This window comes from Lissotriton vulgaris, chromosome 3_1 (assembly GCF_964263255.1).
Source record: "Lissotriton vulgaris chromosome 3_1, aLisVul1.2, whole genome shotgun sequence".
In the NCBI taxonomy this organism is placed as follows: Eukaryota; Metazoa; Chordata; class Amphibia; order Caudata; family Salamandridae; genus Lissotriton; species Lissotriton vulgaris.
The window spans coordinates 548,266,264-548,287,665 of record NC_141689.1 but is presented as its reverse complement, the minus strand read 5'-3'; the positions used below and the strand labels follow the sequence as shown (position 1 = coordinate 548,287,665).

General features: G+C 44.1%; 1 protein-coding gene across 5 annotated transcripts in view; it reads left to right on the top strand.

The window, feature by feature from the left end:
- Nucleotides 1-21,402, top strand: part of LOC147726769 (baculoviral IAP repeat-containing protein 1-like) — a 448,780-nt gene that overhangs the window by 216,325 nt on the left and 211,053 nt on the right. For all 5 annotated transcript variants that reach the window (XM_086960812.1, XM_086960813.1, XM_086960811.1 and 2 more), the window contains exon 10: nt 12,091-14,232. In XM_086960812.1, the coding sequence (XP_086816938.1) occupies nt 12,091-14,232 (2,142 nt within the window). The remainder of the gene's footprint in view (nt 1-12,090; nt 14,233-21,402) is intronic.

Below are 21,402 nucleotides of genomic sequence, written 5' to 3'. Positions count from 1 at the left end.
TGGGGCTGCTTTTAGATAGTCTGTAATGTGACCCACACCTAATTAGCAGTGTACAGACAGAGTCGGGGACGACTGAGGTACCGCCAACAGGGATCTAAGGAACCTGTTTTCTGCTAATTGTATTTTACCCACAGGCCCGTAACCCCATATCGAAGCCCCATAAGAGGCAATCACGCAACACTTGGACTTGTATATTTTAAGCATGGCCTCCATGGGCCTAGCTCCCAGCATTGCTTTTATGCGTCTGCTGAGGGCCCCAATTACCCTTCTCATCAAATAGTACACCCAAATAGGTGAATACTGGGACCCTAGAGACTTCCGCACCCAGGCATCTGAATGTTTTTACCTTACTGATCTTCCTGCGGGACCCAACGATCATTACATGGGATTTGTTACTATTTACTTTTAGATCGAGGGACTCCATGAATGTGCCAAAATTATCCAGCAGCCTCTGTAAACCTAGGCCTGTGCGAGCAATGAGTACGGCATCATCCGCGTACAGGAGGACCGGGATACCCGAACCCCCTGCATGCGGAATGTCCGCACTGGCCCCAGCCAGAGATTTTTCCAGGCCATTAATATAAATTGTGAAAAGAAGAGGGGCCAGAATGCAACCTTGTCTGACCCCCCGCCTGGAGCTGAATTGGCCCGTGCACCTGCCGTCCTGCGTGACCCTAACGGCAGCCGCTAGGTCTTGATGGAGGACGCTAAGAAAGTGAACCAGGGGTGCATCTACGCCCATTTCCAAAAGATACGCCATAATTTGGAGCAGTTCACCAGATCGAAGGCCGATGATAAATCTATGAACCCAAGATATAAAAAGCCCTCTTTTGCTATTGTATATTTGTTGATCAAAAGGTATAAATTTAGGCATTGGTCCATGGTACTCCTGTGTTGCCTAAAACCGTACTGGAGATTCGAGAGCACCCCCCTACCATTCATCCAATCTCCCAGTTTCTGAAGAATGACTCTGCCCATGATCCTAACAGCAGAGTCTAACAGGGAGATTGGCCTATAGCAGGCGGGGTCCCCTCGACTCCCCTTTTTGAAAATGGGCACAATAATGGAGGCGACCCAAGAAGGGGGAAAACCCACTAGGGATGCTGCATTGAACACATTGGTTAAGATCTTTGCCCAGAAATTAGGGTACATGATGTAAAGGTCAGCAGGAACCCCATCAGGTCCTGGGGCCTTATTTTTAGATGTATCTCGGATAGCCCTTTCTACTTCAGCCGGTTCAAATTTAACAGGGTTTGTGAGACAACCCGTAATGGCTATTTCTTATGTTAACTCCTGAAGCTCATTATCCCCGTAAATGTTCTTGAAGTGCTGGAGCCAGGTATCATCCGGAATTACACATTCTGTGTCTAGATTATCGCTTTCCGAGAAGAATGGCTGATTTATTGTGACCCAAAACTTTCTGCTGTCCCTTAATACATCAATAGACTGCAAGTTATCCCAGGCCTCCTCTTTAATTTTCTGTTTCCGCATTGAGATTGCTAGTTTATACTTCTTGCGTAGAGAGGAGACTAGAGCCCTGTCCCTTGGGCTCCTCTTGAGAGCCTTAAGAAGAGCCTCATGGTCCTTTGTACATGAGGAATCAAACCATTTCTGTGCTTTCCTAGAATGTGTCCTACTCCCCTTGTGTAGGTTTTCAGCAATTTGCTTACAGATTGCTGTAAAGGAGGTTATAGTTCCCGCACCCACGATATTGACGTCCAGGCAGATGCCAATATTGGTCTCTGTCTTGGCAACCAGATCCTCGAAAAAGGCCTCCGGGACTATATTGTCCCACTTTATCCGTCTGCCTTGATCTTTTCATAGTGCCTCTCATACCTACAAGGTAAGAACATGGCTTGCGTCATCCCCTGAATTCCGCAATTATGTCAAAAATAGCTGGCAATCTCTATGTGCTTTAGACATCTGTGTAAGAACACAGATGTCTAATAAGTATCACTTGTTCACTTCTGGTTCTAGAGTCAGAGCTGTGCCCACCTCACCTTTACTGGTTGGATCAGCATGTACATAATGATGACGTATGTAGTAAACTGCACAGTTATTCACACACCTTTATCATAATGATGTAGTCTGTTATAAATATGCTTTAAAAACTTCTTAATGACCCATTTGTATCTATCTAGGACACTGACAAACATGAGATAGGGTTTCAGAAGGGTAGAGAGCTCCACCCACCCCATTCCTTAATCAGATTTCAGTCACTCATTTACACCTACCAGAGCATTTTCTATATTTTACTTGTAGTGCTCCAGCTATGCAAAAAACTTTACACTACATTTGGGTTAGGACTGACCCCCGATCAGAAGTTTTCTTGGAGCATGGGGCTCAATAGCTCTTCCAGTAATTACCCTTGTCTCCGCTAGTGTTGTTACAGTTATATCCCTTAGAACAAGTTACTTGTCTAACACAGAGTGTCCATTGGAGTCCTGTACAAAAGATGGCTACTTGCATTTATCTTGTTTGCAAAGCATGGTGTATCTGAGATGTGTGATGACCAGCCGTGGCTCTGTGTTGGTCGTAAGACTTCCTCAACTGTGGAAGCTCAATCATTTATCAATGGTTAATGCCAATAACATTCTCATGGGAAGATTCGGGTGGTAAACCCAAGGAGATGAAGGATGGACCACTGAAACTATTCAGACACTCACCCCCAGTCACATATCTGGGTTGAATCCATCATCGTTCTTTAGCTCACTTCTCCACCCCAGTTCAGACAAAGCTATATGCAAATCAGTCTTGACCCTGTGCCTCCTGGGAACAGTCCAGCCCGAACTGCAAGCCGTGTTTTCCCTGGACTGGAAACAAGCATCATGGGACCAGTTTCGGGCTAACAGCCCTCATCAGCCAGGCTAACTTGAATCCAGTGGTAAAGTGAGCAATGGACCCACGTCTAGGCAGACCCTGCCAACTTAGGGTGAACAAAGCAAACACAAGGAGATGATAGACAGAGAGCTGAAACTTTTCAGACACTCACCCCCAGTAACAGATCTGGGTTGAATCCATCATCGTTTTTTAGCTCACTTTGCTACCCCAGTTCAGACACAGCTATATGCAAATCAGTCTTGACCCTGTGCCTCATGGAAACAGTTCAGCCCGAACTGCCAAGCCATATCTTCCCTGGACTGGAAACAAGCATCGTGGGACCGGTTTCAGGCTAACAGCCCTCATCAGCCAGGCTAGTTTGAATCCAGTGGCAAAGTGAGTTTGCAAGATTCAAGTAGCAGCATTTAGTTCCATGGACTGACGTACAGAAGACAGGGATTGATTGTGTGATGAGTAAGAAGACTATGGAATTTTGTGCTGATTAGGGGATTCACGAGCTGATGAGAATTACAAAGCGCATGCAGGGAATTTCATGTTTTGCTGAGAAGTTTTTATGCTGCTGGTAATGACTTTAATATGGCTGTGAACTTGCGGATCCCTGGGATAACTCTTCTCATAGTGAAATGTTTTCCCTGTGATTATGGCCTCCTCTAAAAGAGGTTCACATTATGTTTAAATACTATGTGAAAACAAAGAGGCAATAAACTTGAAGCTTGAGTTAGAGGAGGGCGCTAACAGTGATCCTGCCAATGGCGAAACCTCTGTTTCCTCCACAATGTTTGGTGGCAACCTTGCAAGATATGGCTGCAGAGCCCTGCTCAGTCTAGGGTGAATGATCTGCTACGATGTCTATGGAGCTCGCCATATGGACGATCATCACTGTACGTGTGGCGGGTTTGGCAAATCACCTGCACTCAACAACCATCGGTGAATAACATCTGTAGTTACTCATCTATCAATCTATATGTTGTCTATTGCATCTATGGAAAGTTGTTAGCTTGAATAGCAGCTTTGATATCTGGTATTTCCTGCTGTGGTTTCTTTCGATGGAAGGATGGGCAGGCAGTGGTGAGACCAGATTTCAGGAAAATAAGGCCCAGATTTACAAACATTTTGCATGAGTGCTGCATCACTTTTTTGATGCAGCCCGATGCAAAATCCTTTTTGCTAGTTACAAAGCCATACAACTGTCTATTTGCGTGGCTTTGTAAGAAAAGGTAACACAAGGCAGCACTGCTTTGCGTTACTTTGCATCTCAGAGGCATTCCATGGTTGGTGCATGCACCTTCCTGTGAATCCACCCATGAATTTTGACTTAAACTCAAACTTACAAAGAGGTGTAGACATAGGTTGGTGACAAAATGGTGCACCTGCCTGAGGTTGTCATAACAAGCAGAAGTATCATTTTCCTCCTTGTTATTTCCTTTTTGCACGTGTGCTGCATTTTGCATTTTGTTTGTGTAGGAAGGTATACCTTCCTGTGAAAAAACTATCTCGACCATAACACAGGTACCATTGCAATATGACGCAGAGGGGGCCTGCATTGGCACTAGACAGCGCTAACTGCACCAGCGCAAGGAGAAGTAAGAACTGCACCATTTCTTTGAAAATATGGTACAGTTCTGCCACCTCCCTTTCACGTTAAGTAGTGTATCACAGTGCTGCAACTTTACTTGCTGGATGTCACGTCTCGCCTGACCCTGTTCCAGGACAGGACAGGCGAACAGGAAACAGGAACAGGAAGCGAACAACCGGAAAGAAAGTAGTCTGTAAGCCAGTGCGAGGCTGGCAGGGAATAAAGAAGCACGTAACTGCATTGCCTCTGACTCGGTGTGTTTAATATAATGAGCGCTGCAACAATGGCGACGAGGGTGGGATGTTTATAAAACCCACAAGCAGCACTATCGCTCAGCCAACCAGTGTGGCCGACCACCGAATCCTGCAGCACAAACACCGACTACGCGGAAAGAGCGCGAAAAGCCAAGACCGGCATCGGAGCTGCCACCCCACGAATCACGGAGGCTTACCGAGTCACGGAGCACCAAGCTGTTTGCCAGGAAGCCGGAGCGCGTGTGCCAGAGCGCCACCCCGCATGTCTTCAGACGCTGTCTGCTGGGAGTAAGGGCGCCTGTGCCAGAGCGCCATCCCCACGTGTCCCCAGACGCGAGCAGCCGGCTCCGTGTGGCGCACAGGAGGGCATCGCCCGCCTCCAGACACGAAGACGAAGCAAGGAGCGAGGGTCCAGAAACGAAGACGAAGCAAGGAGCGAGGGTGAGTCCGACCCCAGCAGCCTCCCCCGCGAGCCCAAACATAATCAGCAGCAAGGTGCGAGCAAAGACAAGAGAAACACGACGTCCCGCGCGGCGGCCATTTGGGGGTCAGGCGCCAGCGCTTTAATCAACCCACGCACCAATGATGGCGGCTATCTTAAGGTCAGGCGCCATTCACTACCAAGGACTTTGCTACAAAAAGGGCGGGCGACACACATTCAAGGCAAAGAAAAACCCCACAGGGCAAAGAAAAGCCTCACAAGATAAAGAAAGCCCCCCTTGAAGCCAGAAACAATATAAAAACTGCCCTTGATAGACGTTTTCTTCACAAACACAACGTAGACTACGAACGTCACACATTTAATCTAGCCACGCAAGAAAAAGACGAATGCATGAGCGACTTCATCATGCGCATCAAAAGATTAGCGCGATACTGTGACTTCGACAACTTCAAAACAGAAGACGCTCTGAGACTCCGCATCATTGATGGATGCCAATCCGAAACTCTCCGCCGGAGACTCCTAAAAAAGCCGTATACCCTAGAAGAAATTGAAGAACTAACAAGAATCAATGATCAAGCGGAAGACTATGCCAAACGGATGGGGACGCAAAAATCATCAGACCGAAAGGACCATGCTCTGGGAGTTCAGGCGCACAGGTCTTCCAAGACTGCCAAGTCCACGTCTAAATCCCACAAGTCCCACAATACCCGAAAGACATCCTCCAAAAGGAGCTCGCGACACACGAAGCCCGCAAAGTCTGCGCCCACCTGCTACAGATGTGGACAAGACTACCCAAACTCAGGACAATGTCCAGCGATCGGTCAGCGGTGTCATTGCTGTGGGAGAGACAACCACTTTGAGATTGCATGTCAAGCCAAGCAGTCAACTCACAGATCGTCGACCAAGGGACATGACACGCGCCATCACGCATGAGCCATAAAAGAGAGAGGAGGACGCTCATCCAGCTCGTCAAATTCCAGCGTCCAGTCAGCATACTCCTATCAATCAAGAGGTCGCTCCGGAAATAGTCACCGCACCACGTGTCAAATGACAGAATCCTATTGGTCACGCAGAGACACATCCAGCGAATCATCATCACACACTCCAGCATCACAAGACAGCGATGAGTATATCTGTATGGTATCAGACCCGGACCGATTGAAGCGATATCCAAAGCTTGACATCCTGATAGGAGACCACCCAGCAAAATTTGTTCTGGACTCTGGAGCCTCTTTAAATTATATCTGCGCTCTAGAATATTATAACATGAAGCAAAGACCCAAATTGGAACCCGCAGCTGTCCGCATATTCACGTGGATGTCACGCAAACCACTACCTTGCCTGGGCCGCTTCCACACCACTCTCACGTTCAAGGACCGAAAAGTTGATGCCTACATCCATGTGGTAGAAGGACCAGATGTGGCAGACTGTCTGCTTAGCCTACCCACAGCAGAAAGACTCAAACTTGTGGAACTCCTCTAAATGACTGAAGATGCCCCCGACATCGTAGCGAAGTTCCCAAATCTGTTCAAAGGTCTCGGGAAGTTGAACCATTTCAAGGTAAAGCTCCATATCAATGAAAACGTGACACCCATCGCTCAACATCACAGAAAGGTGCCGTTCCATTTACAACAAGCCGTCGACGACGAGCTCCAAGACCTCCTTCAGACGGACATCATAGAACGCACGACAGGACCCACTCCATGGGTATCGCCAGTCGTGGTGGTCCCCAAAAAGGGGCAGGACAACAAGGTCAGACTGTGCGTCGGCATGCGCGCACCCAACACCGCCATCGAGCGGGAACGCCACCCCGGACCACACATCAGTGACATGATCACAAAACTCAACGGCGCCACAGTATTCTCCAAACTCGACCTCAACAAAGGTTATCACCAGTTGGAGCTCCATGACAAATCGAGATACATCACGACTTTCACCACACATCAAGGCCTATTCCGATATAAACGCCTGAACCTTGGCATTTCCTCGGCCGCCGAGATCTTCCAGGAAGCCATCAGACGGGTCATACAAGGCATTCCAAATGCCTTTAACTACAGTGATGATCTGCTAGTATTTGGAAAAGACCAAACAGAACATGACACCGCCTTGGACAGGGTCTGCCATGCGTTGTTGACTGCAAACCTAACACTCAACGCCAGCAAATGCGAGTTCCACAAGGACACTCTAAAGTTCTATGGACACATATTTTCCAAAGAAGGAATGAGACCAGACCCTGAAATAGTAGCGGCTCTTGCTGACACCCCAAAACCCCGAGATGTGAGCGACCTTCGTTCTTTCCTTGGAATGGCAAGCTATTGCGCACGCTACATTCGCGACTACGCCATGATCAGCTATCCACTACGAGAGCTCACTCTTCAGGGTCAGCCATTTGAATGGACTGAGGCGTGCCAACAAGCATTCTCTGTGATCAAACAAGCCGTTGGATCCGCCATTAATCTGGCGTACTTCGACACAAAGAAGAAAACAGAAATCACAGTAGACGCCAGCCCGGTGGGCCTGGGTGCCATCCTGGCCCAATACCGCGAAGAATCTGATCAGCAACACATCATCGCATATGCAAGCCGCAGCCTCACGGACACTGAAAGAGCGTACTCCCAACCAGAGTAAGAAAGCCTAGCTGTAGTGTTGGCGTGCGAACATTTCCACCTTTTTGTTTATGGCAAACATTTCACGATCATTACAGATCATCAGGCACTCATCACGATCTTCGGAAACCCCAATGCAAAAATGCCACCACGCATTGAACGGTGGGGTCTGCGCTTGCAGGACTACATCTTCACTATCGTCCACAAACCAGGGAAAGCTGAAAATCCAGCTGACTTCATGTCGCGCCACCCACTAGCTGGTGCTCGAGCTGCACTTTCCGTGCCTGATGAATATCTTCATTTCGTCGTTGTCAGAACCGTAAAGGATACACTGGTTCGGCCCCCTCAGGAACAGAAGCTTTTTCCTCAGTCCCCCTCAAGCCAAGACCAGACACCGCTTAGTATTACAGTCTCTAGTCCTAACCCGCAAGGGAAAGGGGAAGTGGACAGACAAAACAAGAGAGACTTCTTCCTCGACTGGTCTGCCTCTGGAGTCTTCTGGATGAACTCGCTAAAAAGGAAAAGACAATTCATTAACCCTCTCTACTTCACATTTTGAGTTACTCTGCTCTATATTATCTTCTCTGAACTCCAAGCCTTACCCAAGCAGACTAGGAAGATAGCCACTCTCCTTATTGTAATGTCTGAAGTGTTACTACCGGTTCACTGGAAGAACACTCAAAGGTCTTTGTAAATTTCTTGACTAGATAAGTTGCTGCAATACACTCTCTGAACTGTGAAATCTCTCACACACTGGAATTCTCCTGAAAATTCCTTGTGGATAAGTCTTTTCGAAAACAGAGTCTTTACTATTTTGGCATACTCTGAAGCTTCAAAGTTTTTTATCGAAAGTTTCTCTTCAAACAGTCTCCGATAGGCTCTAGACGCAAACGCTCTTCAGCCTTCTTGCTAAAATGAGTCCTTAGCGTCTTTAGTTCATTGCCTTGAGACTTCTCTTGAATAAACCAAAATTACTACGCTTACTTGAAAGTCTTTGAGGGAACTTCTCTTGACTGAAGTCTTCCCAAAACTCCGACTCCTCCTCACGGCTACTTCTCTTGACTCCGACGTCAAGATGCATCCTGGTCACGAGATTACTGAGGGAAGAAATGTGAATTAGGAAATGCCATTTTCATTCTGAGAAAACGTAACTCAGTTACTTTCCTTGAGGTTTCAGTTCGGAAGCCTTGTCTGACTAACTCTGGTCGAAAGGAGAATTTTCTCTGAGGAGAGCGTGAGGAAACACTCTTCCCCGGCAAATTCTTCAGTTGAAGTGCGCAGCACGAATTGCGCGCGTGCGCGAAATACAGACGCTCTAGGAACAACTGCAAGGCTAACCGCAGAGCGGAAAACGGAATTACATCCGCATTCCCAAGATGGCGGACCTCCGCAACGCTGTCACTAGAAATCGCAGTGAAGTCTTCCAGCAAGGGTTTCTTAGCTTGTACCTTCTTCTTGATCTACCCTTCTGGCGAGGAGATGGGCGGATCCTGACAGTCGTTGACACAGCATGTCCACCCACGGTTCCAGTTGAAGCCATTCAGGAGGCATCCGCGCTCGACCCCCTAGTGCAGGCTGTAATGACTCGCATCCGCACAAACTCATGGAGGGACGTGAAGTCACCCCAAGACTCTGTTCAACTTCGTCAAGATCTCGCCGCATTCCAACGCGTGCGTGACGAACTTTCCATTAGTGACAATGGTCTCCTCTTAAGAGGGGGAAGGATCGTGATTCCACACAAACTACGTCAGGGAGTCATCAATTTGGCACATGAAGGCCACAGAGGCATCAACGCAACCAAGAAAGCCCTGAGAGAACGCGTTTGGTTCCCTACCCTTGATCACATGGTGGAAACAACTCTGAAAGATTGCATGACATGCCAAGTAGTCAGTCGGGAAGAACCACCGGCACCATTACAAATGTCAGAGTTACCGGAAGGAGTATGGCAACAAGTTGCAGTCGACTTCTTCGGACTGCTACAATCAGGACAGTACATCATCGTTGCCATGGATGAGTACTCCCGGTTCCCATTCGCACACCTGATATCATCTACCCGAGCAACAACAGTGATTCCAGTGCTCGATGAAATATTTGCAGCCTGGGGCATCCCCTTGTGAGTAAAGACAGACAATGGGTCTCCTTTTAACGGCCATGAATTCACAAACTTCGCGACCCATCTCAACTTCAAACACCAAAAAATCACTCCACTATGGCCGCTGGCGAACGGTATGGTGGAGCGATTCATGGGAACACTTAAAAAGGCAATTCAGCAGGCTGAATTAACTCACCGGGATGTTCAACAGACACTAAACGAAGTGCTAAGAGCATATCGAAACACGCCACACAGCACCACCAATCAGTGCCCAGCTACTGTGATGCTAGAAAGGACGCCTCGAACCAGGCTACCCATGTTAAACGCGGCTCCTCAACAACGAAACATCACTGTTGACCACAATACCCTAGTTGAGATAGATTATGAAAACAAGCGCAAGATGAAGACATACGCTGACCAGCGTCGACATGCCAAAGACTCCAATATTCAAGAAGGAGACTGGGTGATAGCTTGATGCGATCGACGAGCTAAGGCAGACAGTCGATATCTCGACATTCCCCTACAGGTCATCAAGAGAAAAGGAACCATGATCACAGCCAAAGCTGACCACAAGCAGATAACGAGAAACATATCACATTTTAAAAGATGTAACCGGCGCGACCGGCATGAGACCTCGTCAAGTCAACTCTCAAGTGACTCTTCCAACCAAAGTGACAGCAGTGACCAGAACCACCACAGCCCCACACGAATGGTGGAAACCACAAGTCACCACAGTCAAGCACCAAGGCGAGAGAAACGTCCGCAACGTCTAATAAGGAAACCTCGACGCCTTGTCGAAGAAATGTAGAGGAAATTAGACTTTGTAAAACAGGGGAGATGTCACGTCATCTCGCCTGACCCTGTTCCAGGACAGGACAGGCGAACAGGAAACAGGAACAGGAAGCGAACAACCGGAAAGAAAGTAGTCTGTAAGCCAGTGCGAGGCTGGAAGGGAATAAAGAAGCACGTAACTGCATTGCCTCTGACTCGGTGTGTTTATTATAATGAGCGCTGCGACACTGGGCTATATGTTGCCCTCAGGTATATATATTATTCTTGATTAACACACAGGAAGGGGGATCACTGGGTAAATGCAATATTGTTTATTGCTTCCCATGTCTCCTCAACCCCCTTGAAGAGCTGATTCATGCATAAAGGGAGATGATTGCAGTGCATAGTAACATAAGGCTGTAGATCAGTAACTGTTAATAATGTAGAGTTTTCTACTGAGGGGGTTTGAGGTGACACGTAGACAACACGACCTTCTCTTCTGTTGTCTGTTGTGCCACTGGGAATCACTAAGTGGAAAACAGTTCTTTTATTTACAGCTAATATATATAATTGTATATCCTGTTGTTCAGCTTTACAATGTTCTAAGTTAGTTATGTGATACCTCAGGTAAATCAATAACTAAAATTGAAGCAGATTAAAAAGTCATATTAGCTAATTAGAGATTTTTTGTATCTTAGTGATAGCCTACTATTGTAAGCATTTTTCAAAGTAGAGTTTCTCTCTCTGCAGACTTCCATTGAAAAACGATAGCCTCCCTAATTTCTTAGTGCACAATGTAATGCTATAAGATGTGTAATTGTTAGCTGGTTGGACCATACTAGGGCAGATTTATCAACACTTTGCGCTTGTGCAAAGTCACACAAGGTGCTGTGTTGATATATACTTGCCAGCGCAAAACGTTATTTGTGCTAGAAAGTAGCTGGCAAGATTAAGCAAATATCACTTTGTGCTACTTTGCACTACAATGGAGGGTACATGGGAATTCCCATTCTACCACTCTGATGAAACGCTCTATCTATTAACAATGGTAGACAGGGCTTTGCACCAAATATAATGCCTCCTAAAGGAAGGTGTTTAGTAGATAAATCTTTTATTTCTCCACTCCTTTCCCACATTGCATGTATGCTAAACTGTACAGCACACAGCCAATGTGGAAAAAAGTTTTAACATATAGCTAGGCATAGTATTACATGCTTGAAGGGTACCTTTACAGTAGAAACCCTATACTAAATATCACTGTTGCATTCAATATCAGTCCTGATTCCTCAGAGCAGCATAAAAACAATAATTGCCTCTTTAGTCCATGGGGTACAAGAAAGAAAGAACTTTCAGTAGTAGCTCACAATCTTTGCTTTTTCTTATGTACTTTGTTTGCTGATTTTAACAAGTTATTCAGGAAGCCTACAATATTGCAGCCGAGAAGCCATTTATATTATACTATACCTAATGCCATTGTTTTATGTCTTTTTTGTTCTCTTTATTTACAGTCCCAAGCTTTGAAAACTGTCAAGGGCAGAAAAAAGAAACAGAAATATTTAAACAACTAATCACAGCATACAATGCCATTGAATTTAGAAAAATGCCATCCTTTGGGGATTCTACGCATGCTGCAATTGATTTGAAATCCCTCTATGGAGACATAGTTATTGTCTCAAAAGACTCAATGAATCAGCCTTTGAAAAAGTTCATGTTCCCTGAAATCCTCCCAGAGCTTGACTCCATCACCATGATACAAGGTGAAGCTGGCAGTGGGAAGACTGCTCTGCTGAGGAGGATTGCGATTCTCTGGGCCTCCGGATCCTGTCCTGTGTTAAATCGGTTCAGACTTGTGTTCTACCTCTCCCTGAGGTCCTCAGAAAGGGAGCACGGTCTGTCTGACATGATCAACCAACAGCTGCTGAAGTCGACAGGCGCACTAACAGAAGTCAGCTTGACAGAAATGATCCAGTGCCTAAAGAGTCAGGTTCTATTTCTCATTGATGACTATGGTGCTAAGGATTTTGTCCCACAAATCATAGATACATTGATTCACAAGAACCACATCAACAAAATGGGCTTGGTGGTTGCAGTACACGAAGATATGAGTGGAAGAGTACGTAAGTTTGCGAAGACGGTGCTTAGTATCACAGAATTTCCAGTGTACAGTGCAATCTACATGCTAAAGAATTTGTTTTCTCATAACATACCTCTTGTGGAGAGGTTTGTCGTTCAGCTGGCACTGTCAAAGGACTTTCCAGAGTCCCTCAAGACCCCTCTTTTTGCACTTGGCCTCGGTGTCTTTTGTATCCAATACCCAGCTGATAGCACAAGTGACTTGGCCATTTGTAAAGCAGATTTGTTGTTCAACACTCTGAAATTTCCAAATGAAAGTGAAAAAGCAAAATACGTTCTGTCAACATGTGGAGACCTAGCCCTTAGTGGTCTTTTCAATTCACGTTTTGAGTTCAGTGATAAAGACCTCTCAGATTCTGGGGTAAATGCAGGTGAAGCTCTTAGATATGGCCTGCTGAGCAGGTGTTCTGCACAAAGACTTTACCCAGTGTACACATTCTGTATGCCTGTCTTTCAAGAATTCCTAGCTGGGAAAAGGCTGGGTGAGCTTCTGGGGTCTGAAGAAGAAGCTGATGTGGAGAAAGGAAACCAGTACTTACAACAAATAAATACTTTTCTAAAGGTCATGGGGCGCTACCACTATTTGTTGAAGTATGCTAATGGAAACTCTTCAAAGGCCACTCCTAAAATTTTGACCCATTTGTTAAATGTATTGGACAGGAAGACATCATATGATTGTTGTTCAGGAAGCAATGAATACTTAAAACACCATCCAGATTTGAAGATGGTAGAGCAAAATGTAATCCAAAAGATAAGGGCATGCAGTGCCGAGGAGCAGAATTCCTATTTCACGAACATGTTACTGCATTTTGCAGTTGAAGCAGCTTATCAAAGTAAATCCATGCCCATGTGTGCCTCAGTAATATTGCAGTTCCTCAAAGGAAAATCCCTGTCGCTAGAGCAAACAATGATGGACCATGACCCAGTACTGTCATTTTTGGAAGCTTATCCTGAAAGCCTCTCATTATTGAACAGTTTGGAGATATTCATAGTTGGACCAAATCAAAATGCAAAATTTAATTTGTCAAGTGTGGGAGATTTTTGCTCTGCTCTGGGAGTCCCAACCGTCGACCACGATTATTCTTCGGCGTTTCAGGATGTTAATAATGCCATGCAGAAGGTGAAAAATGCTTTAGATCAAATGTCCTCATATTTGACTCTTTCCCCAGGACATTCTACCATTCCGAGCTCATTTACCAGTACACAGTTTGCAGCCCAGAGCAATTACAAGGTTCCACTTTTGAGAGTGTGCACCAACAATGCATTTGAATTTCCTGAAAAGGATCTCAGAAATTTAGAGATTATGTTTTTCCTCTCTGAACACATTGACCTTCAGCTGAATAACAGTAGTGGATTTATTGAAAGTATTAGATCTACCATTGAACAACATGTACATCTTTTTGCAAAGTGTCGATTTTATGACATGGAATTAAGTGAGGCTGAACAAGAGCTGATAATACTGATGTCTTCAATGGAATCACTTGACATACATACTCTGAAAAACGGACAATATCCAGGTACCACATACATTTGTTTTCTGCTTGAAATCAATTTTATGCATGATTACTCAAGATCAATATGTCAGATTTATTTTTAATACAAATGTATCACAACACCTTTATCTTTACGTTTTATTTTGAACATGACTTGGTACATTTCTCTTAAATATAATACTCACATAACAGTTTTAGTTTTGCTTCACAGAGTATTTTTGGTACACTTCAATCCATTCCAATTTTTATACACATACTCGAACTGCACTTTTGAAACCAGTACTTCTTACCAGGTATATTCAATTTGGAGTGATAAGTTTAGAACTGGAAATATACGAAAAAGGACCGAGAAAAGACAGAGGGGGGAAACGTGATGCAGGAGGACAAAACTCTGAGCCAATAGATAAATTAGATCGTCACATTCGAAATTTCCTGCACTCATGTAATGTTCCATTGAGTTCTCAGAAAAGGTTTGTTTATCCAACTACTCTGTCCTTGCCCACTACATTTCCAGCTTGTGTATATTAAAGAACTATTGCTGTTTTAAAAAAAACACAAAATACCTGTTTCCTGCTTGGGAAGAAATCAAGGGTACCATTCGCTGGTCCACTAGACCACTGCCTCCACCCCAAAGGCTTCCTGACATGATTCCCAAAAAAGAAGCGGTCACCGAAGGACAGCTTTCTCTTTGCAAATCAGTTACCAACTGAACAGTGGTTGGCGAATTCAATTGCATGTTGCAAACCATTGATATTTGCAATTGCAACTCACATTTCGGAATGGAAGCCCCTCTCAGTTTAGTATATTGCACATAACACTTTTGCATTCACAAATCCTGTGATTTTGTGAATTACAGGGTTTGTGAAGAACTGAAACATGTTTAGTACATCATGTCCTTTATTTTCTGGTTTATTTTTTTTGTTGGTTAGCTGGTAAAATATCATCTCTCTTTTTTTTTTTGTTTTTTTGAAAACAGATTTTATTCATCAAATGACATATAGAGCTGGGCTCTGTAACCCACAGACCTGCACAATCAGTACAAAGCATCATGACTTTGACTTTTCAATAAAGAAGCAAGGATGCAGAAAAAGCAATATAGATGAAAAATACCTTTTAGAAACCCCCAAATTTCCCCCTCTGCCCCCAGCCGCACTAACAACCTCCTAGACCCAGTTGGAACATGGCGTTGCCCCACACCACTTGCACCCACACACTTATATATGCAATCGATTACCATTGGCATCGACTGGGTAACATCAATCTGGATTAAGGGCCCCCCCTGCAGCAACCGGCTCCAGCAGCAACCCCCGATAATCAGCCCACCACTTCCAAATTTTAAAATGCTTCTGCGGGCACCCTCTTGCCTTGAAGATAGGGAGCTCTAAGCCCATACAAAAGTCCAGCCCCTCTTCCATACCAACATCAAAAGTGACGTTGGCACCTTCCATGCCTTGGTGATGTCTCTCTTCGCCGACATAAACCCCAACAACATTAGATGGCATTTATAAATGTTGCCCCCAATCCCTTCCATGACATGTAGCAATACTAACTTTGGCGACTGGGGCAGATCGCAGCCCAGCACCTCTGAGAGGCAGGATATTACCCGTCTCCAGAACCGTGCTAAGGAAGGACAGTGCCAGACCGTGTGTATCAGGGTCCCTTCCTCTTGTTCACACCTAAGCATACCAGGGAAGTCACCATACCTGCCCTCCACAACCAGACTCTTGTAAAATAGACCCGATGGAAATATTTGAACTACATAAGACGTAGGCGTACTGTTATGGCCGCCCCCGCGGGGAGGCCAGAGCCTCCATCCAGTCCTCCTCATCAAGCGAGCCAAAATCCCCCTCCCATGCCTCTCTAAGTTTTTGCAATGTGAGGGAGCTGTTCGTACTAGGGACTGATAAATCTTAAATATATTGTGGTCCTGAAGATCCCCATAAAGACTTTGGCTTCCACAGGACTGAATTCCGCCAGTGACTCTAGGCCCACCAGACTAGGGGAGAGGGTGTGGCGAAACTGGAGGTATTTATAGAATTGGAATTTAGGCATTTGAAATTCGTTTTGTAGGTCCTGCAAAGACTTCAGGATAAGCCCCCTCATAACATCCCCAAGGGTAGAGATACCGATATTGTCCCAGCCCCTAAACCCTGATAGAGCAGCTAGTTGTGGCAAGCGACCATTGTTCCATAGGGTGGTCTCCCGGGTCAGCGTTTTCCACCACCTCATCCGCCGCAAGGCTTGTCGCCAAACCTGGAAGGCCACCTTGGTCGCTGATGGCAGGGCACTACGTACTGGTGCAGAATATAGAATCATGTGAAGAGAGAGATCTCCCATGAGGCGCCGCTCAACAGCGTAGGCTGGGTCATCCTGACCCCCATACCACCACTCATTTAAGATGAGTATATGTGAGGCCATGTAGTAGGATAAAATATAGAGAGGAAACATGTCCTTAGAGCAACTCTCACTACACCTCCTGCCCATAGAAATTGCCCCAAGACTGAATTAAGCTGCCTAAACTATCTAGGGGCGATCGGGTAGGGATGATTCTGCAACTGGTACAGTAAGCAAGGAAGCGCGACCATCTTAAAGATGGCTGATCGACCATAGACACACAACGGCATGTGCGACCATACCTTCAAATCCTCCCGAACATGTTCCCAGACCGGAGCCAGGTTCCTCTCCCAAGTCACAGCGGATGAGTCTGATAGGAATACCCCAAGGTACTTCATCCCATCAGTAACCACCCGAACCGACGCAGCCCAAGCGCCCACACCCGATGTGCTCCCCAGAAGCCATAACGTAGATTTGCTGGAATTTAGATGAAGGCCCCAAAGATCTGCATAATGCGAAGCAGCCGCGGGCCAGTCCGATCCACATTTGTAAGAAAAATAACACATCGTGGGCATATAATGCAATACGAAAGTCAAGGGAATATCCCTGGAGGTACTATTGAACAACTATACTCACTTTACTGCCTTATAGTTTCATCTCATTCACTCAGCATCCTAGATTCAGGTACTCATTCAATGTAGTTTCCACACTAAAATGTAACGTTTACAGTCTTTTATTTTCTTAAAACAGAGGAGTTTTCCCCTTCACACTTTACATTTAATCTTAAAATTTCAGAAAAAAATCCTGAAAACATTTACAATAAGAACACATTATACAATACATTAGGTAGCATTAGGACACAATATTCACAGTACTTCGTCAAGTATAAACAATTTCAAAAGTAAAAACATATACAGTAATCTAGTCATCAAATATCATAACACAATAAAAAAATACAAAAATAAACCGCCATACTCAGTAACTCAGATGACATTACTGTAGTTTAGCCAGATCCAATGGCCTTTAAACAATTACTATGAACCTCCAGTGCCCCAAATTCCTGTGTAAGTGGGGTTTCCTAGGCTCCACTTGGATTCTATATGTAGTAGTGCGTCGACGCGTTTTGATGTTTAAAAGCCGTGGATTCGGGAACACCTTCTTCAGGACAAAAATAGTTCATATGGGGTCACCGTATTCAGTTTCTCGTATACTTCTGTATATATAGAAAGATAGGGATCAATATAGGCTTATGGCTATGTTTCACCTTCACATTATTGCATGTTGATGGAAATTACCTTTCAACATTGATTAAAAATAACCATATCTTCATTCACTTTCTATCTTGCATTTCACATTAAATTCACATGGATTTTACCCTGTGGTTGTCTTGGGTTGTTGCCCTAAACTGTACTAGATTTCATTAATACATTGTCACATCAATACATGATCTCTTGTATATCCTAGGAGGTTCTAATGTCTTATCTCCTGATTGCTACTGGACTTCTGATGGTAACTTTAAGCCTATCCATGCCTCCGTTACATTTTAGTGGTCGATTATGTTAGATACACCATTCATGCCCACAATAATCCTAGCTTCAGTGCAGTACTGACCTTTGCACAGATTTAAAAAGGTCTTCTTGTGATCAGAGGGAGATGTTATTATATTCCTATTGAAAAGCGGATATATATCCGTCTGCACAGCACTTCTGTGGTAGTCTAGAGGGGGTAAGAGATGGCATATGATTTATCAAACTATGTTGTATTCTATTATCATTTGCCTATTGTTTGTGAACAGTATATTACCTCCCAAGTGCTCTGCCTGCGGGACTATTATTTTCTTTTAACTCAGTGTTACCCTCGGTCTTGCGAAATGTTTTTCTGTGTGCTTCTATGCTTCTATTGTCTGATAGGGAGTTCTGTTGCAAAAATACAATAAGGGCGTTGTTATTCTATCTGATACACCAATATTCTTGTCCAATTATTAAGTAGTTTTCTATTTTACCCCTTACCTTGTTATACTTTAAACTCCTTCACGCCTAGTATAGGGATGTTGGAGAAAAACATTGACATTTTTTAATCTATGGTTAAGATTGAAATTGGGAGTCTACTAGAAAAGAAACATTACCAAACACTAAATATCTCCAAGATACAAAGAGAAGCAATAGAATCACTCGCCAAAGACACCCAGATAACTATTAAACCGGCTGACAAGGGGGGGGGGGGGTCGTGGTCTTCAATACGGAGGACTACGAACAAAGGGTGATGTCTCTCCTGTCTAATAAACTACATTACACAAAAATATCTCAAACCAGTTTAGAGGCTTTGAAACAGGAAGTGGAAACGCTTCTTCAAACAGAAATTAGTGAGGAGGAATTTAAATTTCTGTATGCAAACAACCCCAAAACACCAGCTTTTTATGGACTACCGAAAGTCCACAAAAACGTAGAGAATCCACCTTTGAGAACAATAGTGGCCTCCATAGATTCTTTATTAGAGCCCCTCAGCAAGTATGTTGATAGATTTCTCAAACCCCTGGTGCCGCAACAGAAGTCCTATATAAAAGATACGTCGGATATGATAAATAAAGTAGAGGGAATGAGATTTGAAGAGGATAAGGAATTCATGGTGACTCTCGATGTAGAGTCACTCTACACCAATATACCCCAAAAAGACACTATTGAAGTGATAAGGATCCTTTTGGAACACACGGACATTAGGGGTGCGAGTAAGGAATTTATACTGACGTGTGTATCCATGGTACTACTTAATAATATTTTTCTTTTTAAAAAAGATCTGTATATCCAGCGCAAGGGCACCAGTATGGGCGCAACATGCGCACCGAGCCTAGCATGTATTTATGTTAGTATGTTTGAAGAACATGATATTTATAATGAAATCAGCCCTTTCTACAAAAATATCCGAAACTGGGTAAGGTTCATAGATGATATTTTCTTTATATGGTCAGGCACAGAAGAGGAACTGAAAGAGTTCTTGGCATGGATAAACTTAGGGGATGACAACTTGAGATTTACAGCCTCATATAGTAATAAAAAAGTAAACTTTCTGGATATCAGCATAAAGAGCGAGGGAGGTCAGCTAATGGTTGAGCTTTACAAAAAAGAGACAGACCGCAATACAGTATTGCATTATAGGAGTTACCATCCTAAAAACCAGAAGGACAGTATACACTTTGGAGAATTCCTCCGCTTACGAAGGAACTGTTCCTCGATAGATGGCTTTTACAAACCTGCAGAAGAGACAAAACAGAAATTTAGAGAGAGAGGCTACCCCAAAAAATTATTAAACCATTCCTTAAAAAGAGCACAATACTATGGCAGGGATAGTCTGCTTGAGAAAAAGGAGAAGAAATCAGTTATGGATAAAATTGTTATGGTGAGTCAGTTCTCATGAATTGCGAACCAGGTCAAAAATATAATAAACCATAACTGGAAAATTCTGAATGAGGGAACAGAGCTCAGCCTACCCAGACCCCTGTATGCATATAGAAAGAACAAAAACCTACGCTCCAGCCTAGTACACACTTATAGAGATGATATAGTGGAAGCTCAAAGAACTCTGACGGGAAAAAGCAGTGGGTAACCACAAATGTGGTACAAGTTATGTTTAGTCACTAAAGAAATCTGCCTCAACTCCGCAAAACACAGTATCAATACGTTGAATAAATGTAGGAGCAAAAACGTTGTGTATCTGATCCTGTACCCCTGCGGCCAAGGCTACATTGGTGAAACAGGTAGGGAGCTTAGATTAAGGATAGGGGAACACAAATCAGCGATTAAAACAAACAAAGAGAATGCCCCATTGGTAAACCACTGAAAGGAGAAAAACCACAGTGAGAGAGATATAAGATGAGTGGTTGTAGAAAAGATCAAGGAACAAACGAGAATGGGAGACAGCAAAAAGAGAAGAAAGTAACAAGAACAATGGTATATGATTAAATTTAATACCATAAAATGTGGCTTGAATACGAGGGAAGATTGGGAAACCCTCATTTAAGAGTTAAGATCTATCATTAGAAAATTAGGGATGGTGTGAGGAATTAGAAGCCCTATGTAGTCATAACATGACCCTTTTATCCGAGTAGGCGATATATAGGGGGGCCTAATAAGAAGTAAACATAATGAGGAGGCGTAGCCGGAGAGGGAACTCAACGTACAAAGTTGATAATAAGTAAATATCAGAAAGAATACACATAATAAAATATAGAAGCAGGCTCCGCAAAAGGGATACATACACAAATCACAGCAGTTAGGGGACGAGGCAGTTAAGGACAGTATATAGAGAAGCGGGCCTCCTAGAATAGAAGCACAAGTATTCCCTGAGTCTACACATCTAGAAATTATATAGATGGGCTGTGACACAATAGACTGCGCAACCAAAAAACCCTATATTGAGGCAAGGAACTACTTGTAGCAACAGGGTAGGAAGAACGAGACCACAACGCATGCATCGACCTTATGCTAAAAAATGGGGAAAAATAAGATTGGTTAGGACAAAAGAGATAGGGAGATTTGACTGTTAAATAATGTTATCACTACAACTCCACCTTGAAATGAGTAAAAAACTATAAGAAAGAGGCGGGGAAAACGAGGTCGCCAAGTGTGTATTCACTATGCGCTAAAAAAGAAAGAGGTCAATAATATACATAGTGAAAGTGCAAAACTGTAGGATACACGCTCATTTCTTCTCAATAAATGAAGAAGCTTAAACAAACCAAAAATTATGTAATGTGCGAAATGTAATGCCCATGAGTAATTGGTGCCATATATACTAACGGAGCCAGAGCTCCATTCCAAGATGGACGCGAGTTACACAAAAAAATGTAGACTCTGCCCATGTGCG